Raw genomic sequence first — 20,346 nt, forward strand, 5'->3', positions numbered from 1 at the left:
ACGTTATTTTTAAAAGAGCTCAAACTAAATTCCTTCCATTTTAAAAACTGTTCCTTTTTGTTTATCTTGACATACATGTTTGAAATACGAATTACGGTATAAGTTGTCTAACATCATGGTTATGAGTAATCATTAAATTTATGAATAACTGGAACTACTGTTGTACTTGCTTCTGCTATAAGGTGAGTTGATTCAATTTGAGGGTGATCCTTGGTGCAACAAAAGAGTTCCCCCTCCTTCTTCGTTTATTTTTTGAGGCAAACCGTGCATTGGTGTTAGTAACTAATGAAACATCGGGAACATTAAAACAGAATGTGAAACGTATATGTTTGCCATCACGATACTTTGTACTCACAAATATCAACGAAAGTTGTTTTCAAGGTTTCAGACTATTTTTGTTAGCACCGTCTGTATCCAATGTATCTGTCATTGTTTAAAGTCCCCATAGAAGTCTGGATAAATTCTATATAAATAGATATAAGAAAAAGAATACGAAGATAAAATGCATTTAGTTAGATGAGATTGTTAACCATCGTTAATGTGAAGATGTAAAAAGAATAGAAAGGAAAAATAGAAACAAGTTTTGCCCTCACGCAGGATCGAACTACGGACCTTCAGTTTACAAGACTGACGCTCTACCACTGAGCTATAAGGGCTCCCTGATATCATTACTAAACAAAAGCTTTTAATTATAAGTTATGTTGTCAAATATTTGATAAAAATTTCAATTATAAGTTGTTATCAGAAATTCTGCTATTCACAAATTGACTTCAAATGGCAAATAAAAGAACAGTGAAAAGAAATGAATTTTGCTACTGCTACTATTCGGCTGTGATCATTGTGCATTTGCTTTCTTAACGTAAGGTATAGTGAAATAAAAACGAACAAAATAACTATCGACTTTGTAATGTTAGGGACTCTACATTATAGGGAAAGTGCATTTGAATTTAACTAAGTAATTGTCAGTCTTTAAATTTTCTGCTGAGAGTTGACAACACAACACGTTCTGCATTATAAGAAACATAAGCACTTTTGTTTCAAAAAATGTCAAGACAAACGATCATGACTAAGATGACAAACTTGATTACACACAGGACAAACTCTCTTTACTGACCATATAGGAATGCATCAACCATAAAAATGATTGTGACCATTCTAGAATTTTGGCTTCTTCGCATCATAACCTGAGGATAAAAATGATGAAAATACGTCAACTAATAACGTTAATTCCCAAGAAAATAAGATAACTGGCACGGCGTGATAGAACTTAGTTAATGCATAAAGCCAAAGAAGTAGAATAAGGAAGCTGTGGCAACATCACCATCATAACAAATTGTGCCTGTATCCTCCTCTTCCTCTGAATTGGAAGATTCTCCCAACTTTGTAAACACAACTTCCGAATTCTTCTGCCCGTCTAACCGAGCTGAGGTCCAAGGATTCTTATTAACTATTTCTGAGACTTCAGGTGGAGTTTGAGGCCTAAAGGACTTTTGAAACGGACTGCGAGAGAAGGAAGGGTCATTGTAGAAGTAACGACGCTTGAATACTCTTGGCTTCTGCAGAGGGAACATGCATCAAACGAATCAATGCTATTGACAACATAATTATCAGAATAATCAAACATATTTAATTGTTACAATCGCAACAACAGTTCAGTTTATATGTCACCAAAGCTCCTTAAATCTGACTCAAAGCTGAAGTCGATCAAGAATCCCTACCCATATTTACCGCACAAAATTTAAAAACAATCCTGGCATTGGAGAAAGGAAGAACTGATAAAACAAAAAGATAGGAAAGAAAGAAAAAACAAACAAAGAAGATGTTAAAAAAACGTAGAATAGTATGGTAAAAACAAACAAACACCAGTGTAATTTGATGGAAATTATTGGTATTAATTTGAAGCAAAAAAATGAAATCGGAATAGTATGGTAGAGGGTCTGTTTCATAATTTCTAGAAAGCTTAATTTCACTCAATTCGTATTGGCCGCGCCAGAAGACATTTTACCCTTTCCTGCTCCAGCAAATGGTCGTAAACGCGACTACTTTGAAGATGAATATATTTCCAAGATCCGTGAATTTAATAGATAGAAAACTGAGTTAATTTGGGGAAAAGGTACAGTTGAACATCTTCTAACACTAAACACCTTCTTTATATATATATCGGTCATATAATCTAGATCACGGTATAGACACGTATATGCATAAGAATGTTTCAAGGGCGAGAGAGGAATAGAATTATTAATCTTGATCTTGTTCAGGCTTGTTTTATTATAAATCTGTATTCATATGATAAAATTATCAAAACTAGCTCATCTTAAACTTGATAGTCTCGCTAGTTTTTACTGGTTGAGGAAGAATGATTATTTTTCAAATAAGTAAAAGAAAAAAGTAATGCATGCGCAAGAACAAACTCACGGGGGTGTGTCTAGGAGGCGGCGGTGGCCGTGGTGGCAACGGTGGGCGTGATGACCGTGGTCGTGGTGGCAACGGTGGGCGTGATGACCGTGGTCGTGGCGGCGGTGGCTGCGGCGGTGGAGCGCTGGATTCATCTGGGTCTTCGGGATAACCGCTCATTTTCTTTGATCCTCGGTGTTAAAAAATAAAAGTTAGAACAGTTGCTTGCTGCGTCATTTAGCCAAATTCATTCAGTTTACAAGAACAACCTTTCAGTAATAACATCATCCAAGAAGATTACCCACAAACAGAATTAAAAGAACGGTGAAGTGATGAATAAAGACAAAGAAGTTTGATGAATACCAATTAACGAACTAAAAATAGATAACTGTGAAAAGAAGCAAATGGCGCGCAACGAAATCAAAGATAGTGAGAAAGAACCAGCTGAGACAGAGACGAGTGAAGTGAAACTGTCTTTAAAGATGAACACACAAATAAAGAATCAAACTGCTTCAGTTAAGCTTTTCGCGCGCAATAGTTTTTCACGCATGATATCAATGAACGTTATGTGGCCCAGCCCACATGAGTATTGGGCTACCAAATGAGTATTTCTAGGTTTTTATTTATCTTGGGCCTTCTATTTCTTAAAAAAAAAAAATATGTAACTTTAAGCCCTACAAGTGTTATGCTTAACCTGTAACGAAGTTGTGTTGAAGTGAGTAGTTATATATGGAATTTGATTTACACAGTATGGAAGAAATTTTGGTAGTGGAGTTAATTGAAAGCAAAGAAAAAACGCACTGAGACATCACGAAGTGTGTCGCTATCAGATATTTGGTGAGAGTTGAGAAAAAGGCCATAAGAAGTGATGGGAATTATAATTAGTTGTGGATACTATGAACGTTATTAGTGAGGAAGCTGCATGCGAAGACCTTGGAAATTGAGTCTTGGAATATTCTCATTGCTTTTACCTTTAACGTAGGCAAATTGAATTTGATTATGTACAATGAATTCCACACTAAACAAAAACACCCACAAAACCTTTGCCAAAAACAGCTTACCTTGCATTTGTGGAAGTGCTCCCTTTCTTTTTCTACCATTCTCATCATTCATTCCAAAATGTCAAACCTTCAAACACACATGTTACAATCTAATCATTACAAAGTATTCTACCAACAAAAGTACGATATTTAAGTTAAATATCCTCTGGATTGTGAACAAGAGAAAGAAAAGAAAAGTGGAAGGCTAATTAACTTCTAACCTAAGGAAAATACGTAAGTATGCTAAAAAATTCAAATACATTTCTGTGCAAGTTATTAAGAAGTGTTTGATGAGAATCTTCGTGGATTCTTCAGCCATTGGCAGAGACAAAAGTTGTATCGTGAATAGTACAGAACCTCTTTTTTTTTTTAATGCTCTTGGGTGCTCCATCGTGTGCAGAACACAGAAGACATTTCCTTTCTCATTGATTATCGATAATCAAATCGGCAGAAAAATATTCTTAAGGAGTAATTGCGAATCGAAAGGCTTTTTGTTTGACAGAAGGACACATCCAATGAATAACTTTCCGAAGCACTCATTTTCTCTTTTCGTCTGAAAAATTCTATCTGTTGGGTCTCTCTGGAAAGAGGCAAGGTTCAAAATAATAAACTTTTTCTCTTATATAATCCATGCTTCTGCATTCATAGGTGTTAGAAGTAGTTTTCATCATTCATTTTTGTTACGCTGTGATGGTCAAAAGTGGGGTGTTTCGAATCGTTTTAGGTTCTCATCATCAATTTTATCACCATTCTCCCTCTAAATAGCAAGTGAGGGCGATTCCCATTTTTTTTTTATCAATAATAGTGATTTGTCATAAACTTTTTTTAATTTTAACGATTCCATGAAAAAAAATATTAACATTTAGTTGTCACTAATTATATTCAGGAGTTTTAAACCTGTCGCTGTTAGATTCCTGAGTTTTAACTTCACAGTCACTTGACATAATTACGCATGTATCCCAAAATAAAAAGAAGAGTAAATAAAGAAATAAGGGGAGCTAAAAAATTATAATTTTATTTTATTAAAGTAGTTTATGTATGTATTTTTCATTTTTACTTTCATTATTTTAAAAGTATTTTTATTATTTCTTATAATATTTTACTGTGGGAACTAGCTAATTTACCTCAAATAAAAATAGGACTAAACAAATCCATCTTCTTGGTGCCATTAGGAACATTGTTCCACTCATATCGAAGTGACACAGTCAATCCATTTTATTATTCAATTGAATAATTACCCATCAATGTTATTTCTATTTAAAGCATCTTTTATCTAATTAAGAAAACAAAAATTCAAATTAACTCAAAATTATAAGCAGTAAACAGCTAAACAAAAATATATATTATATAAAGTTTCATGTCAATATACATACCAAGAAAATCATTGAAATTAAATAATGATCAATTTATATATAAATTTAAGAATCATAAATTATTGATAAATGAAATAATTTAAAAAAATTATAAGTGATCTTCTATTAATAACTAAAATAATTTATATTCAAGGTAATTAATATTAGTTATTGAAAGTTTTAACTATTAAAAAAATTAGTTTCTAGTTAAAAAATTGACCTCTAAATTAATTTTTAAACATGATTTTGGTCAATAAAATGGGTCAAGAAATTTTTTTTTTTGGCGACATTCTTACAGAATTTTATATTTATTGTCTAAGTTTTAGTAAATGTTTTCCAATTAAATTAATCAACAGTTATTTGTGTAAAAAAAAATAATTCAATGAATTAATTACACAGAACTCATTTTCTTCAACCGATTACTTCGAGCTAAAAACTTTTCTATTATTTAATTATTAAAATGTAGAAAAAGATGCCAAAATTGAAGAGGACTATGAAAATGGATATTATCTGAGAAAGATCAGAAGCATCTCTTTGTACTGACTGACACCTCATTATTTAACAAGAGAATCTGTAAAAGCAGTCATGTCCTGGTATCTGCTTGTCTGATCATATATCTTCAAGGTTCTATTTATTTTTATTTCCGTATGCAATACTTTTATATTTCATAAATTGAATAGTCGAATATTTTTAACAAAAAATTAGTTAAATACAAATATTGGTAATATGATATTTAGAATGGTTGTAATATTAAAATACTGCATGACTGTGTTGTATTTAAAATTAGAAGACTTCACTTTGTAGAAGATATATTAGATTATTAGCAATGAAGTTCCATTACAGACCGACAGGGTTGAAAAATAAAATTGATGTTAAGAAACTGGAGGCCCATGTTTTTTTGTTGAGATTTATTGTTGTTGTGTTAAATATAATGATGATGGGCAATGATTTGACAGCATAAAAATGTTTAGACATAAACTACTGAATAACCGTCCTTTATCCTTGGAATTTATTTGACCAGTATCTGATTGGAAAAGAGAAATCCCACTTCACAAAACACACTATATTTGCCACTTCAATACAAAACGAATCATTACTTGAAGTGGATGTTTCTTTTTTCTTTTGGCGCCCCCTAACACTCACCTATTATTAAACCTTCTCCTGCTAGACCATATCATACATATACTTTCCTACCTCCACAACAAATCAAATTACTAAACACAATATTATAATACTAATCTTATGTTACGTCCAAAAATTTCAAACTCATTCAGTTAAGATCTAAAATCTTAATTTATCGACATGACTTCTCTCTGTATATAACAATTCTAACAAATTTGAAGTCATTATTAATATAATTATGTATTTTAATTTTCGGTTAAATATGTTTTTATTTCTTATATTTTTTTATCTTTTAAGTGAAAATTGAAATTAGTCTTTTTTAAAAATTTTGAACTAATTTAGTCCCTCAACCCTGTAAACACATGGATTTAGTCCTTTTAATCAAATTTTATGAAGTTTATTTAACTCAAACACAATTCATTATAGTATTTTAATTTATTTACACCAATTGGCACATGTTCATATTAACTAAGAAATGCGTTTGAAACGTCAAATAAACTTAAAAAATAATTGTCTAAAGGACTAAATCTACGCATTTATAAAAATAAAGAAAAAATAAAAGACTAAATTTATTCAAGATTTCCAAAAGAGACTAAATCTAATTTTCACGATAAATTAAAAAAACCAAAAACATATTTAACCCTTTAAAGGTGTTTAACAATGTGTAGTATTGTTTGCAATAATTCTCTTATAAAAGCTCGTCGTAAGATATTTTTCTTACATGTTTTTAGTTATTAAATTTAAACGCGATACTAAAAATATTTATTTTTTATACAATTTGATTTTAATTTTTTTTAAATAAATAAATATAATACTTTTAATTCGTGTAAAAAAAACGTATTAAACGGTTTCTCATATCATATTTTAAACTAATTACTGACATTTTTTACCTTAAAATTTAATATAAAACACTATTTAATATATAAAATGAAATTAATATTGTTAGGTTAAAATAATTTATTCATATTTAAAATCTAAGACAAAAACAAAGTTTAATTTTAAATCTAAATTTAAAAACTAAAAACATATTTAATTCACACTTAACTTCAGATTATAAGAAAAACAGTAACTCTAAATCAGAGACTAAACATATTTAATCCACGCTTAAGTTCAGATTATAAGAGAAAAATCAGAGTTCGTGAGTCTGTGCATATTTTGTACTCAAACATCGCTTATCGTTGAATATGATACATGGTTATATACAATGAACAAATGGAAACCAAGAACAGAAAGGAGAAATCAAAATGAAATAGAATTAACCCAAAAAAAACCTCTAACTACCCAACTTACATTTGACTTCCATGCCATATCTTATGCTCTAAATATACAGACTTTATTCATAAACATGAATTGAAAAAGCCTTTTGTAATCTTTCCTTTGCTTACAAAAGGCTGTTTTGTTTCCTTCTCATTGGTATCATAAAAAGGGTCTTCCAAAAAAGATGCTTCTGTGAAGACTCTCTGCAAATTCTTCTGCTTCCCTCTAACCCATCACCTCCTCGTTTAATCCTTCAATGAACTCAACCTGCATAAAAATATACGCAGACACGAACTTTAACTTATTACAAACATGACAATGTGTTATTGATCGAGATAACGTTAATTAATAAATAATATTTACCCAGAATTCGTCTTCATATTCTTCTGTTGTTGAAGTTGAAGAAAGTGCTTTCGGAATCTCGCTGATCTCGTCGTTGCGAGCGAATCTGCCACGTATGCGGGTTCGATTGTCGGCTAGCGTCTTTCGGCATGCATACTGGTTTTGGTTGGTACCACAATCAAAAACAACACATTCACACCCTTTTCTTTTTTCAATTCTATTCTTTATCATTTTCTTCTCTTAATCATGCATTCGTATATATTTCCCTCTAAATTCTTCGTATCTTTCATAAACTAATACACCATTCTCATTCTTGTCTTTCAATTATTGCCACTAATCCAATAGTCAAATACACGTCAAAATCAAAATTAAACAAACAAACACTACTGTCTTCTTTACCTTGATAATCTTGTTGAACTTCCTCCGGCTTCTCTTCGCTCTATATCTAGAGATTTTTTCTTTTCTTTCTTCGGCACTGTAACGCCCCACTTTGAAGTACGCTTCCTCCAACAAGGGACTCTCCACTTGAGAAGACATATCTGTTGCTTTCGTGTTCTGAATAGAAACTAAAACGAAGTTCAATAAAAATAAAATAAACAATTTCTATTTGCTGTCTTGGTAATTAACCTTCGAAAGATAATCATGGCGATTAGTACTACATTAAAAACAAAGTTAATAAAGTTAAGAACTGGGTTTGTTATACTGAACCTGTAAATCTCCAGTACTGCACACCCTCCTCATTTGTCCAGTGAAGAAACTGTTTTCGGGGGAAATCAGAGGATGCAAATGAAAATTTGGGGAGTCCATGAGAGTGTCAGGGTGAGGTTCAAAGGGGAAACCTGGCTTTCCACCGAAAGAGTTACAGCTGAAGCTCCTTTGTATAACCTTTGATGCAGTGTCAGAAGCGTGAAAAGTTTGAGAAAGAAAGTGGTGATTGCTGGAGTAATCCACACCCATTTGGCACTCCTCGCTTGTCACTTCGGAGCCATGCAAAGCAGAGAAATTTCTAAACTCAGACTTTATATATGAGCCATTTGACAGAGGGTGCGCCGGGTTAGCATGAGAGAGGCTCTGGTTTTGCTGAGGAGAAAAAGAGAAGAAAGAAGGGTGAAGAGAGTTGGTGAAATTCCCCTGAGCCACATCATGAACTGGAGAGGCAGTGAGGAAAGGGAAGGAATAAGGGTTGTCAGAGAAAAACATAAGATTTCCATCTGCATCGTAGGAGACCATGTTGTCTGTGTCTGAATGTCTGGGGAAAGGAATGTCAAAAGTATAGAGATCGGAAGACATTGAAATTAACACTATTCTACTGTGAGTCCTCTACAACTGAAGGAAAGTTCTAGTTTCCTTTGAGTCAATGAGAAAACGAAAGTGACAAAGTTTTTGTGTTTGCTTATGTGAAGCCGCAAAGCTAATGGAGGGCCTGCAGCAACAACACAATTCCAAATTCATTACCAATTCTTCTTTCTCTCTCTCTCTCTCTCTCTCTCTCTCTCTCTCTCTCTCTCTCTCTCTCTCTCTCTCTCTCTCTCTCTCTCTCTCTCTAATGGCATGACACAGAAAGAGACATTGAGTGCGTGCGTGTGAATCCATGCTTCTCCTTGTTACTTCCCTATAAAAGTATGTCATTTTCTCTCAATGTTTCTTTCCCTTATAATTTTTTCAGCTAAAGAAATATTACTGTTTAAAAGTAATTGTTTTTGTTAGATTATTTTAGAAATATGTTCATTACAGATAAATAATTAATTCTTTCAAGTAAAGGAAATAAACTACAAATTATATTTATTTTCTTATGTGGTAATTTAATTTTATAAGAAAATAAAATTGTTTTGTGTTAAAATATGTCTTTATACAAAATTTTGATTCCTTCAAAATGCATAATTTAAATATTTCTCTTTAAAAATTATGATTCGAAATTTTTATATTTGTGTCTCTTTATGTTATATTCATTTATTGATGTGTTTTCAGTTCAGTTAAAACTCAATAGTTAATCTGCTGAAATAATTATGAAAAGAATAATATTATAGTCGAAGTCAAGTAATTTCTTTTTTAACTCTTAATTGATATATATCTTAATAAAATCTATTTGATGATTAGTTTTCTCCAACATTGATAAAAGAAGCGATCATCTATTTAAATTTGTTTTATTTGTTTAAATTTTTTGAATCTTATCCAAACGCACGCTTATTCTAGTTGTAGATAATAATTTGAAGTAAAATGTTTATGGATATATTCATTTGAGAATTCGTTTAAAGTATGTCAACTTTATAAAGGAAAATGATATTTTAACTTTTTTTACTTAATTTTAACTCAGTATTTTAATTATTATTAGATTATTTATTTTGATTCTTTTTAGTGATATGATGTAATGTAATGATTTAATGATAATTGAAATAGTAGGTTAAAAGTGGATAAAAAAAATGGATTAAAGTATTATTTTTTTTTTGATAAAATAGATTCATGATAATGTACTTTTTTAAGTAGTTAGTAAATTTTGTTGTTTTTTTTTTTAAATTCAGGTAAATTTCACAACAATCCAACTTTAAAAGATTCTTTTATATTTGAACTTTAAAAAATTATTTCCAAAGGAAGGAGGAAGTCATTGACTTTCAGGAAAAAGGACGTGTGTTGATGAGTTGTGTGAGAACAAGCCAAGTCTTAAACTCTGAAGTGTGAAAAGAATAATATGAAAAACCAATGGTTACTAAAAAAATAAATATATTAAAATGTTTTTTTTATATAATTGGATGGCTCTATTTTCTTAAAATCAAACCTAAAACTTAAATAAAAATTATTTAACTTATAATTAATAGAAGGTCCAAACCAATATGGTTTTTCCTCTTTATTTTTATTCAGATCCAATGAACAAAAAAACCTAGAAAACAGATTATTTATTCCACTCTTGAAGATTTTATTTAATAGGAAAAACATTTGATAATACGCGGAAAAAAATGTTAAATATTATATTTAAACTATTTTTTATAGCGGAAGCAGTCATTTCCAATCATTGATATACGACTTAAAGGCAACGTTAACAGAACCTTAAACTTAATTAACCACAAAAATACTTAGTGGTTGGGCCCAACCCAACTACCCAACTTAGTGTTTTTAATTCTTATTGTGAACTTATGTGGTTAAATCCTTTCAAAATTTTTTATCAAAATATTTTTCAATGAACCTTAAGCGGCGTTTCCTTTTTTATCGTTTTCACATTTTTCTATTTAAATTTTTTGAAATGGAAAGTGATCCAGATATAAAATAAGTTTTAATGCCATCTTAGAGTATTTCTTTAAACTCAATTTAAGTCTATAAAGTTTATTTATGGTTTTAATGTTGTCTCTTATCTATATATGTCATCAACAGAAAAAAATATAAATTTTTCTTTAGATTCTCCTTCAGATTCTCTTATTCGCTAGGATTCAAGGACTGGGCTTTATTTACTTGTAGAAAGGTACAACTATACGTATGCTAATTTTTTTAAAAATTTAAAACATCATGGTATTTTCTTTCAGGAAAATTTGATGTTAAATAAAATTAAAAAAATGTATTGACAATGGTAATCTTTAAAAAACCTGGTTAAAGTGTTTTTCTTCATAAAACATGTGTGTTTTGTGTTGCACTAAAGCTTACTCTATGGGTTTTCTTCTATTACGACAGGTATAAGAAGTCAACTTAGAAGTCAAGAATGAGCCAATTGGTAATCAGTTCGAAAGTTAAAACAAAATCATGGTAGCATTGTTTTTAACGTTGAAACATTCATAGGAAGACTTGTTCTCTGTTGTGTAGTGTTGGGTCTTTGTTTCTTATTTATTGTGGTTGGTTGGACTAGGTTGATGATCAGTGAGGTGAGGTGAGGTGAGGTGAAGCAGAGGAAGGAAATGGCATCGCAGCAGCATATCGAGAAGATGCAGCTTCGCCAGAACTTCCGCAATTTCTGGCACACTGATCTATTCACTACCATTCAAGCTGACACTCCTTGTAAGTTTTATCTTTCACCCACATATTCACAAACACATCATATGCACTACTCACATATTCTTTCTCCATATATGCAGATTGTTGCTTTGCTCTCTGGTGGTAAGTTCTCTTCCAAATGCTTCCAATTTTTCAGTCATGGGTCAACGTTGACTTGTGTTCATCAAATTTCCGCTCTTTTGGATCCTATTTTTCCCCAGTTCCTTGCTGGTTGAATCACAATTATAGTTCTTCTTAGTGTAACTATTTGATGTGTGGGGGTAATCTAATTTTCATTTGTCCCATTATAGTGCACCGTGTGTATCATATCTGCTGCGTAAACGAGCTCTTTATGATGATATGTCAAGGTAATAGTTTATTCAGTTTAAGTTTCCCTAACTTTTCAATCTGGACTATGTAATTTCATGGTTTTCTTTTGTTGGCTCCAGATACACATGTTGTGCTGGTTACATGCCCTGCAGTGGTCGCTGTGGAGAAAGCAGATACCCTGAACTCTGCCTCGCTACGGAGGTATATTATATATACCATTCTTCACATCTCTTGCTTCCTTGTGAAAAAAAAAACGACATCTGAATTAGTATGCCTCGGAATGAATAATGATTTTTTTGTTGTTGTCAGAAATCTGATTGATGAATTAAGAATGCCTTCTTTTTCTATTGCTATGCCAATTAAGGTCAATCTCCTTTTGTTTTGCAACTTCCTTGACTTGGTCAACGTTGAATCCATGGCTGGATAAATAGTCATGAATAAATAGTCAACTGGGCTTAACCTGTAATTACCCTCTTTATTTCACAGTAGTACAAGTGAGATTAATCCTTGCGGAAAAAATCTATAAAACAAAATCTTAACTTATAATTAACTATAATGCATTTATATTTTACCTTTCTCCTTACTGGGTTGTTTGGTCTCTAAGTCACACTCTACATGTATTTTCTGTGCTTATTTTACAAGGCTTTTTTCTGCTGCATTATACATGTATTCTCTCATTCACTTTTCAGGTTGTGTGCTGTTTTGGAAATTCAGTGGCTTCAACTCGGTTTCTGTTACAAGATGAATTTAACATTCAAACTACGCAATGTGATAATTGCATCATTGTATAATCTCTCTGCCTCTCTTTCACTCACACTAAAATATACTACGCACCGTGTCTCATTTATGATATTCTGTTAACTGATCTTGTAATTCATTCAGGGTTTCATGTTTTGCCTTCAACAACTAGCCTGCATATTTTCTATCATTGCTTTAATTGTGGGAAATAGTGAACTTCGAGAGGCTTCCCAAGTACTATCCTGCTTAGCTGACTTTGTCTACTGCACGTAAGACTTTGTTTATGCAGCCTTTGTCTCCACTTTGATTGTGCAGTTTACAGCGAAATTTATTAATTTGTGCGTTTGTTTTGTAATGTTGTAGGGTGTGTGCCTGTATGCAGGTAAAATTGACATCTCTTACTCAGAAATTGTTAATAATTTAGTTGTAAGTGTTTAGAGATGACAGCATAAATGGGAATTTAATTGCAGACTCAGCATAAGATTGAAATGGACAAGCGTGATGGAAAATTTGGTCCCCAACCAGTAATGGTCGCTCCCAGTGTTCAACAAATGTCACGTTTTGATCAGGCAGTCCCTCCTTTTGTTGGGTATGCTTCACATGCCTAAGAACGTAGTCCCTCCTTCTCCTTAAAACACTGCTTTATGGTTGGGTTGCATTTGCATCAACTTCTTATTCATGTCAACACCATACTTATACATGTTTTTGGTCAAATTAGTATCGTCAATTATTTGGTTGTTTCACTTGTACAAAACGATGGTATTATACTTTGTCTTCTGTGTATTACATTATGTTAATGTTGGAAATATTCTTATAAGATTGATTTAGCTTTAAAAGTCTATTTTTAATATGATATCAAAAGGCATGAGTTACAACACTCCTTAGTGTCTAATTCCAAGTTCAAAAACACTGCAAAATGCAAAATATAAATATAAAGTCTTCTCATTACATAAAAATAAATAAATTAAGCAATTCATATAAACGTAAAACTATTTTCTTAGAGATTTTATAGAAAGTAATTTTAAATTCACTTTTATATGGTTCACTAATTACTTATTAATAAAAATATACTTGTATTTTGTTTCCGGTGAACAGTGTCTTTCACTATCTTTTTACGTTTTTTTTTTCTTTCCGATATGAACTCGTCTTTTTTTTCTTGTTTAGAGGGTTTTACTTTTTAACTCGGTAATAGATACTTCAAAATAATGGTTTTATGTTATAATAAGAACAATTCTTAATTTTTTTAATATAGAAAAAGAATAACTACTACATAGTTTGTATGCTTTTAATAATAATAGATGTTTTTATTTTATTGATGTGTTGTAGAGACACCGATAAGTTTTTTTTTTTTGGGTTATTTTTATGCGGATATAGGTGAGGATATATTTTTCAGTTGGAGATATTCTTTTTATATTTGGAGATAACGAAATGCCTTGCTAAAAGTTTCTAAAAGGCTTTCTTTCGTAAATAACTGCTTCTTTTCTTCTGTGGTTAGTCCATTCGATTTTACCGATACCCGTAGATGATCAGCCCAGTAATGCAAGACCAAATATTTTATTTATTATTCAATCCTTTTAGCCGTAATTCACAATTTTACATAAATCTAAAAAACATATCTTATTAAAACGTTTAAATTCTTTTATATAAATAAAATAAAGTATCCTCTAGAATTTTTTAAACCTGTAAACTTATTCTTGCAAACTAGAAGCATGTCCTGGAATAACCTTTTGCCACCGTTAAAGATTATCGATGATATTCATTTTTACTCTTTTAGTTCACTAAATAATGAATGAACAAACTAAAAATTTAACCTATTATTATTCTTCAGACAAGCTCAATAGATGTTATTTTTGGATAGAAAAAACACGCATTACAGACAAAAAAGCTTGGAACTAAAAAGAGCTACAAATTAACTAGAGACAGTAAAAAGAGGATGTCGTATTTTATGTAATATGGTATGTTTATGTTCAAAATTAATGATGTGTTGGGTCGAAGAAGGTACAAGCTTTGTGTGACTTCCATGGAGGTAAAACTAAGTGATAAAGGAGCAGAGCAGTAGCAGTGTGATCCAGTTCTTGTACGCAACGATACATCAAAATCGGAATTCGTTAGCAATAAAAGGTCGCAAATCTAATAAAAATCTGGAAGGAAGAACAAAATCTAAATAATTAAAAGGGATATATGTAATATGTAATTAACAAGAGTTGTGAGGTTTGGATTTTGTTTGAAGTTGAGTATAATATATACAACAGAAACATGGCGAAGAAGGTTAACTAACTAACATCCATGCATCCGGAAATGTTGGAAAAAGAAGAAGAAGAAAAGTGATGCGTTCATTCATCGTTGTAATAGAATTGAGGGATTCCTGAAGCAGCCCAGAGTCTATCATTGAAAGCGGCTTGCATATGGTGGGGTATGAAGGGCGTCCGACAGAGGGGGCACGTTCTCTGATCGTAGCCCATCCAACGGTCCAGACAACCTCTGTGGAATATGTGGCGGCAGTTTGTCAGCCGTCTGATCTCGTCCTCTCCCTGGAACTCGTACAGACACACCGCGCAACTCTCCGCCGCCTCCACCTCCGCCCCCGCCATCTCCGAGAACTTGACGACGGGCAGGATTTCCCGGATGAGCACCGCCGACACGGACTGCAATTCCGGGAGGGTGTCCGGCCACGCAATGTCGGGTTCGAAGAAATCGTGGAAGCCCATGTAGCAGAGGAGGATGGTGAGGAGTTTTCTGATGAGGCCCAATAGGGATAGGAGGTGCAGAAGCAGTTTGGGTAGCAGCAACTCTGTGTACCCCACTGGAAATCCCATGTTTTTGATGGAGGAAGAAAGAAGTAGGAGGTGACAGTTTGGTTTTGATGGAGGCGTTAAATAGAAGGGGTGAGATTTTGATGTTGAAATACCGAAAATGGGGTTTGGTTTTGTTGAGAATGGCAGGGATGGAGCATGGGGATGAGATGAAATGGGACAATATTTTGATCATAAAGTAATGACCCCAAAAGCATGTACAGTACTACTGTGCTTTATGCTACCTTTAACTGCTGTCTTATTCGTTGCTTTCTCCTCTTTTTTTAATCTCTCTTTGTTCTACTCATTTCAGGCAACCAAATATTCTTATCGATTCTCTGCACCCGACTCTCTCCATTTCACGTTCTCCTGCTCCTCCCCACTCTCTCCTTCAACTCAAACAACTCCTAATTACTATCAACATTTTAGGCATCATACCACCTACATTCAATTTCCTCTCAACAAAACAACCGCCGAATCAATGAACAAATTATGCTATGGATAAGTTTTAAAAGAAGTCATATCCTGGTGTCAGCATTTGCATTTACTTATGAAACAACTAAGTTAGCCCATGAATTGACGTGTCATTAAATATCTCACAACTTATTTTATCACCAAATATCTCAGAGAATAACGTGTCCTCCAAAGCTATTATTGTGTATAAACAACTCCAGCTTCAATTAAATGTAGGCAAATGAATGAAAATTCAAACGTGATGAGGTGATGGTTTTGCTGGTAACTACTGTAAAAACCATGACTGGACCGGACCAGACCAGTAACAGGCTCACACTCCCATAATTTCAATAACAAACCTTGTTCATGATGACAACAAGATTTTCTCCGAAAACCTTGGAACGACGCCTTCTGTCTGTAATTTGTTTTGGGTATAACTGATGACTCAGAAACTCACTGATTGAATTGGGCGAAACATTGGATTGTGTTTTTGAGAGGAAAATTGCAAAGCTGAAAAGGTTCTTTCTTCTGTTGAAAACAAGGACTTGGATGGTATATAGTTATAGTTAAAATATCTTTTGGGCACATTAAGTTTGGTGTCAGAGTATGAGAGGACATGGGAGTTGTAATTAATTTCCAGATAAGATCATTAAACCATCTGAGTGTTTGACTACCGACTTTGATCCTCTGACAGATGAAATTTGTCATTACTTACTACTACTGCTATCTTCCTTTCCACTTGAGAAGAAAATGGGAGTTGAAGCAGGTGAAGAATGGGAAAAAGGAACAGAGGAATAACAGCATTTGACATGGTTTGAGACATGCCTCTTTCTCTTTCAAAAAAAATCATCCCTCCCTTTCTCTTTTTATTCAATCATTTACCATTTTTTCTTGTTTTTAGCAAAAAGGAAAGAACTCTGTCCCCAATCACTTTATCCTTTTCTTTAACTTGTAGTTGTAGCATCTTAAGTATCATAATGTGAGTTTGGACTTTGGCTTTTCCGGAGAACCACACGTCAGTGTACAACATCTAAGAACATTACTTTATTCAAACCCTTTGTTTGAAGACTATTCCAGAGTAGAGAGGACCATGAGGACGCACTACATACCCATTAACTATACCACTCCATGGATGAATGCATGACATGACATGTTTTTACATTAACCCCTGCTTTCAAATTAAAATTCTTGTCACACAATTATTGTATGCTAAAAAAATCTAAGCAAACTGATTCATCAATTGCATTAAAGAAAAGTTAAAAATTTGTGACATAAAAGAACAAGAAGAGTATGTACTAGAAGGCTAAAATAATAGTGACGAAAAATTAAGTTGAGGAGCAATATGAAAATAGCTTACCCCTATAGTAATAAATGGTAGGTTCCATGGGGGTCCATGACTTAGGCTTATTTCTGTATGCGTTTAAAGCATGTTTCAGAATTGCAAGTAGCGTTAATTTTAGGTACAAATAGATTGATGGCGAGTGAAGAAGTTCACTTGCCAGGAAAACCGGTGAACTCAACAATATTTACCTTCTTGCCATTTTCAATAACATAATTATATAATGGAAAATGGTATTTTTACCGTTAATTTTGACAATTTTCTCTAATAATCTTAGGTGATATCTTTTAAGTAGTTTTTATTTTTTTTATTTTCTCATTTTTAATATTTTAAAACTATTTAAAAGATGATATCTTATATTGTAAAAGAAAATTGTCAAAATTTAGTAATAAAAATATTATTTTCTTATAATTATTGTGACAAAAAATAGAAAAATAGAAGTGATTGGTGGCATAATGCAGGGGAGAGATATAATTGAGGGAGATGGGGAGATGAAGGAGGCAGAATGGGGTGGAAGGATCGGAAGGAGGAGAAGAGAAGAAGAGAGTGAGAGGAGGCAGGAGAGAGACAGAGAGACAGGCAATGGCATGAGCAACGCCAAACACTCCCTATTTCTAATCTCCTCTGACATCCTGTCTGATGCAGCCAAGACACTATTGGGCCACATTCATTGTTCCTCACTGCCAAAAATTAATTAATCACACTCCTACTTTCACTAATGCTGCATTCACCACTTTTCTCATTCTTTCCCTACTTTCCTTTTTCTCACTCTTTACCTTTTTTTGCCCTCTTTTATCTAATTAATCAAATCAAGGTTTCACCACCTCTCTTTCTCTACTATCAACCAACAACTTTTATAATAATAATTATTATTATTATAATAGTAACATCTTAAATTAATCAGTAATATTTTATTTTTTAGAAATGTAAAAATAAATTTTAACCTCAAAATCGATTCAATTTATTACATATTCGAGTTGAGTCAAGTTAAAAAAATTTAATTTTTTCAAAAATATATTGAAGTAAGTCCAACTCACTTAATTTACTAAATGAGTTCAAGTCTGATTCACCTAATCCACCAACAATTTTTTAAAAAATTATTATTGAATTTATTTAATATTTTTAATTACATAAATTTATAATTTTATAATAATTTTATACTTTTAAATGCTATAATGTTGTTCAATATGAATTGTTTGAATGTTTATATATATGTTTGATATTTTAATTTTTAATTATTATTTTAAAAATAAAGAGAGAACCTATGGGAAGAAATACTAGGATATCAAATGATAAATAATAACTTGATAAATTAACCCATAAAAAAGCCTGTTAAATTAAGTGTGTTTTAGTTAAAATTTTAGTTGAAGGTATTTAATTTTAAAAATTATTCATTAATAACATTAAATTAAACTTTACATTTTAATATGAAAGGACAAGAGCCAATTTCTTGTTCGTATACTTTCAGGAAAAAAAAGAGTATATAAATTACTCATCTTAACAAGTGTTATCACAGTTAAATAAACAAAATTAGATATTTTAATATAGGAAAAGAAAACAATATAATATTTTTGTTTTTGGAAATTAATCTAATTTACTAAAAATACTTTTTTAACGTAAATTATACATGACTATAAACATATTTAATATTACATAAAATATAAAGTTCCAGTGTTTTGAGTTAATTTTAATAACTGAACTAGTTACATTGTCAAAAAATTAAGAATTACTTTAAAATATAAGTCTTAAACAAAAATAAAAATATCTTATGTACGATGATTTACAACTAAACAGTGGTTGTGTGTGTATTAATAAATTTTTATTGCAAACTTAGGGTAGCATGGGAGTACACTAGGGCAGCCAAGTGGAAGCATATGATGAGTTTGCACAAAGACCAAAAGTTAATACTTTATTTCCCACTAATTACGTTCCTAAATATTTATTAATTTCATTCTGACTTACCTGTGATTAATGCCAAGTGAATTGGGTGATTGTTAAGTTATTGATGCCAAAACCTTGAGTTTACTTTCAGAACTTGCCTGCCACTAGTTAAAGTAAGAACTTGGAACCAAAATTCCACACTCACATCTTTCTGTGCCTCTTCACTACTGAGTCACCACAATTGAAAAAAATTAAGGCTTAGGAGACAATTAACAACAACTTGCACATATCTTATGCATCCCATAAATGCAACTTGGTTATGAGCCGTCACTATTTTGTTTTTCCTCACTCTTAAATTTCACATGTGAGACCACGTTTCATGATTGGTTAGGAACCTAGACAGTGTTTGAATTTTGAAACAAAAACAAAACAGACAGAGCAAGGTGCTGTGCTGTGAATGCAGGAAAGGACCACGTATGTACATGCACTGCTTTCTCCCTTCTCCTCTCTTTTATCATATTTTAATTACAAATACTTTTAGAAACAAAATTACAAAATCACCATTAATACAACTGTCAAAGTTTTTCACTTTTATGATAGTTTTCTTTTCCATCCTTCCTCGTGTTACTTTATATGCACTTTGGTGAACATGTAAAGAATCGACAATAATAATGAGGATAGAAGAACAATGTCCATAAGACATTCTACGACCTAGTTACAACTTCTACATTAAGATAAGATTGTAGTTGAATAATTAAAAGGTTCAGTGGTGTGAAATAAGATGGTGAGATGATGGAGTGAAAAACAAGTACCTAACCCAAAAAGTCCTTTCTATAGATTTTAGCTATATATGGTACTGTCTATAAAAATAAAGGCTACATAGGGTACTCCTCATAACTTTCACCTATCTCAGCTCAGACCACTACAATATAACAATTTCAAGCACTTCTCACAATGACAACTCTCATGCTCCGCTATTGCTACAAATACTGCATTTAATTTAATATTTCTTATAATTTTTTCTTCAAAACAAATAAACAATTTTGCATCCTATTCAGTTCATTATGTACAAACATGTCTCTACATCATCACTTTAGCTATGTCAAGGTTTAAAATTAGAAAACTATATTTTTATAGCAAAATGTATAATATCATATTTTTCAATTAAGCATAATAATTAATGTATTAGGGTATATATGCACGTTTTTATTGAGGACGAGAACCCATGAAAATTTAAAAAAGTGGAATCTTTTCACGGCTAGAGGCTAGTTATAGAGCTGCATGTTCTAAAGATTGAACAAGCTAGCTACTAAGCTAAGATTATTATTTAATTAATTAATATTAACATGTGA

The 20,346-nt window shown here is 32.0% G+C and overlaps 4 protein-coding genes and 1 non-coding gene across 7 annotated transcripts; 1 reads left to right on the forward strand and 4 right to left on the reverse strand.

Annotated features, from left to right (window-relative positions):
- Positions 1-584: 584 nt before the first annotated feature.
- TRNAT-UGU (transfer RNA threonine (anticodon UGU)) lies at positions 585-656 on the reverse strand. Its single transcript has one exon. It is a non-coding gene; the product is annotated as a tRNA-Thr (tRNA).
- Positions 657-919: 263 nt separating this feature from the next.
- LOC114166192 (uncharacterized) lies at positions 920-3,171 on the reverse strand. The gene is made up of 4 exons (XM_028050877.2): positions 2,758-3,171; positions 2,416-2,577; positions 1,322-1,556; positions 920-1,184 (listed from the first exon to the last, which is right to left on the reverse strand). The coding sequence occupies exons 2-4, from the start codon at positions 2,572-2,574 to the stop codon at positions 1,156-1,158; spliced, it is 423 nt and encodes a 140-aa protein (XP_027906678.1). The 5' UTR covers positions 2,575-2,577; positions 2,758-3,171; the 3' UTR covers positions 920-1,155.
- A 3,890-nt stretch (positions 3,172-7,061) lies between these two features.
- LOC114173193 (uncharacterized) lies at positions 7,062-9,085 on the reverse strand. Of its 2 annotated transcripts, XM_028057450.2 has the most exons (4): positions 8,216-9,085; positions 7,907-8,062; positions 7,529-7,663; positions 7,062-7,432 (listed from the first exon to the last, which is right to left on the reverse strand). In XM_028057450.2, exons 1-4 carry the CDS (start codon positions 8,795-8,797, stop codon positions 7,391-7,393), a joined length of 915 nt encoding a protein of 304 aa, XP_027913251.1. In that variant the 5' UTR covers positions 8,798-9,085; the 3' UTR covers positions 7,062-7,390. The 2 variants fall into 2 exon arrangements, with proteins under 2 accessions (XP_027913251.1, XP_085525829.1); XM_085669703.1 differs by lacking the exon at positions 7,529-7,663.
- A 2,029-nt stretch (positions 9,086-11,114) lies between these two features.
- Positions 11,115-13,406, forward strand: LOC114174026 (PLAC8 family protein). 2 transcript variants are annotated; one of them, XM_028058761.2, is made up of 9 exons: positions 11,115-11,236; positions 11,337-11,485; positions 11,563-11,584; positions 11,773-11,829; positions 11,911-11,992; positions 12,481-12,576; positions 12,674-12,798; positions 12,893-12,911; positions 13,000-13,406. In XM_028058761.2, exons 2-9 carry the CDS (start codon positions 11,386-11,388, stop codon positions 13,135-13,137), a joined length of 639 nt encoding a protein of 212 aa, XP_027914562.1. In that variant the 5' UTR covers positions 11,115-11,236; positions 11,337-11,385; the 3' UTR covers positions 13,138-13,406. The 2 variants fall into 2 exon arrangements, with proteins under 2 accessions (XP_027914562.1, XP_027914563.1); XM_028058762.2 differs by having other exon boundaries at positions 11,125-11,204.
- Positions 13,407-14,690: 1,284 nt separating this feature from the next.
- LOC114173126 (brassinosteroid-responsive RING protein 1-like) lies at positions 14,691-15,783 on the reverse strand. The gene has a single exon (XM_028057354.2). It carries the CDS (start codon positions 15,343-15,345, stop codon positions 14,863-14,865), a length of 483 nt encoding a protein of 160 aa, XP_027913155.1. The 5' UTR covers positions 15,346-15,783; the 3' UTR covers positions 14,691-14,862.
- Positions 15,784-20,346: the final 4,563 nt, after the last annotated feature.

The sequence above is a fragment of the Vigna unguiculata genome, chromosome 2 (genome assembly GCF_037176805.1).
Source record: "Vigna unguiculata cultivar grain cowpea cultivar isolate G323 ecotype 2 chromosome 2, ASM3717680v1, whole genome shotgun sequence".
Lineage (NCBI taxonomy): Eukaryota > Viridiplantae > Streptophyta > Magnoliopsida > Fabales > Fabaceae > Vigna > Vigna unguiculata.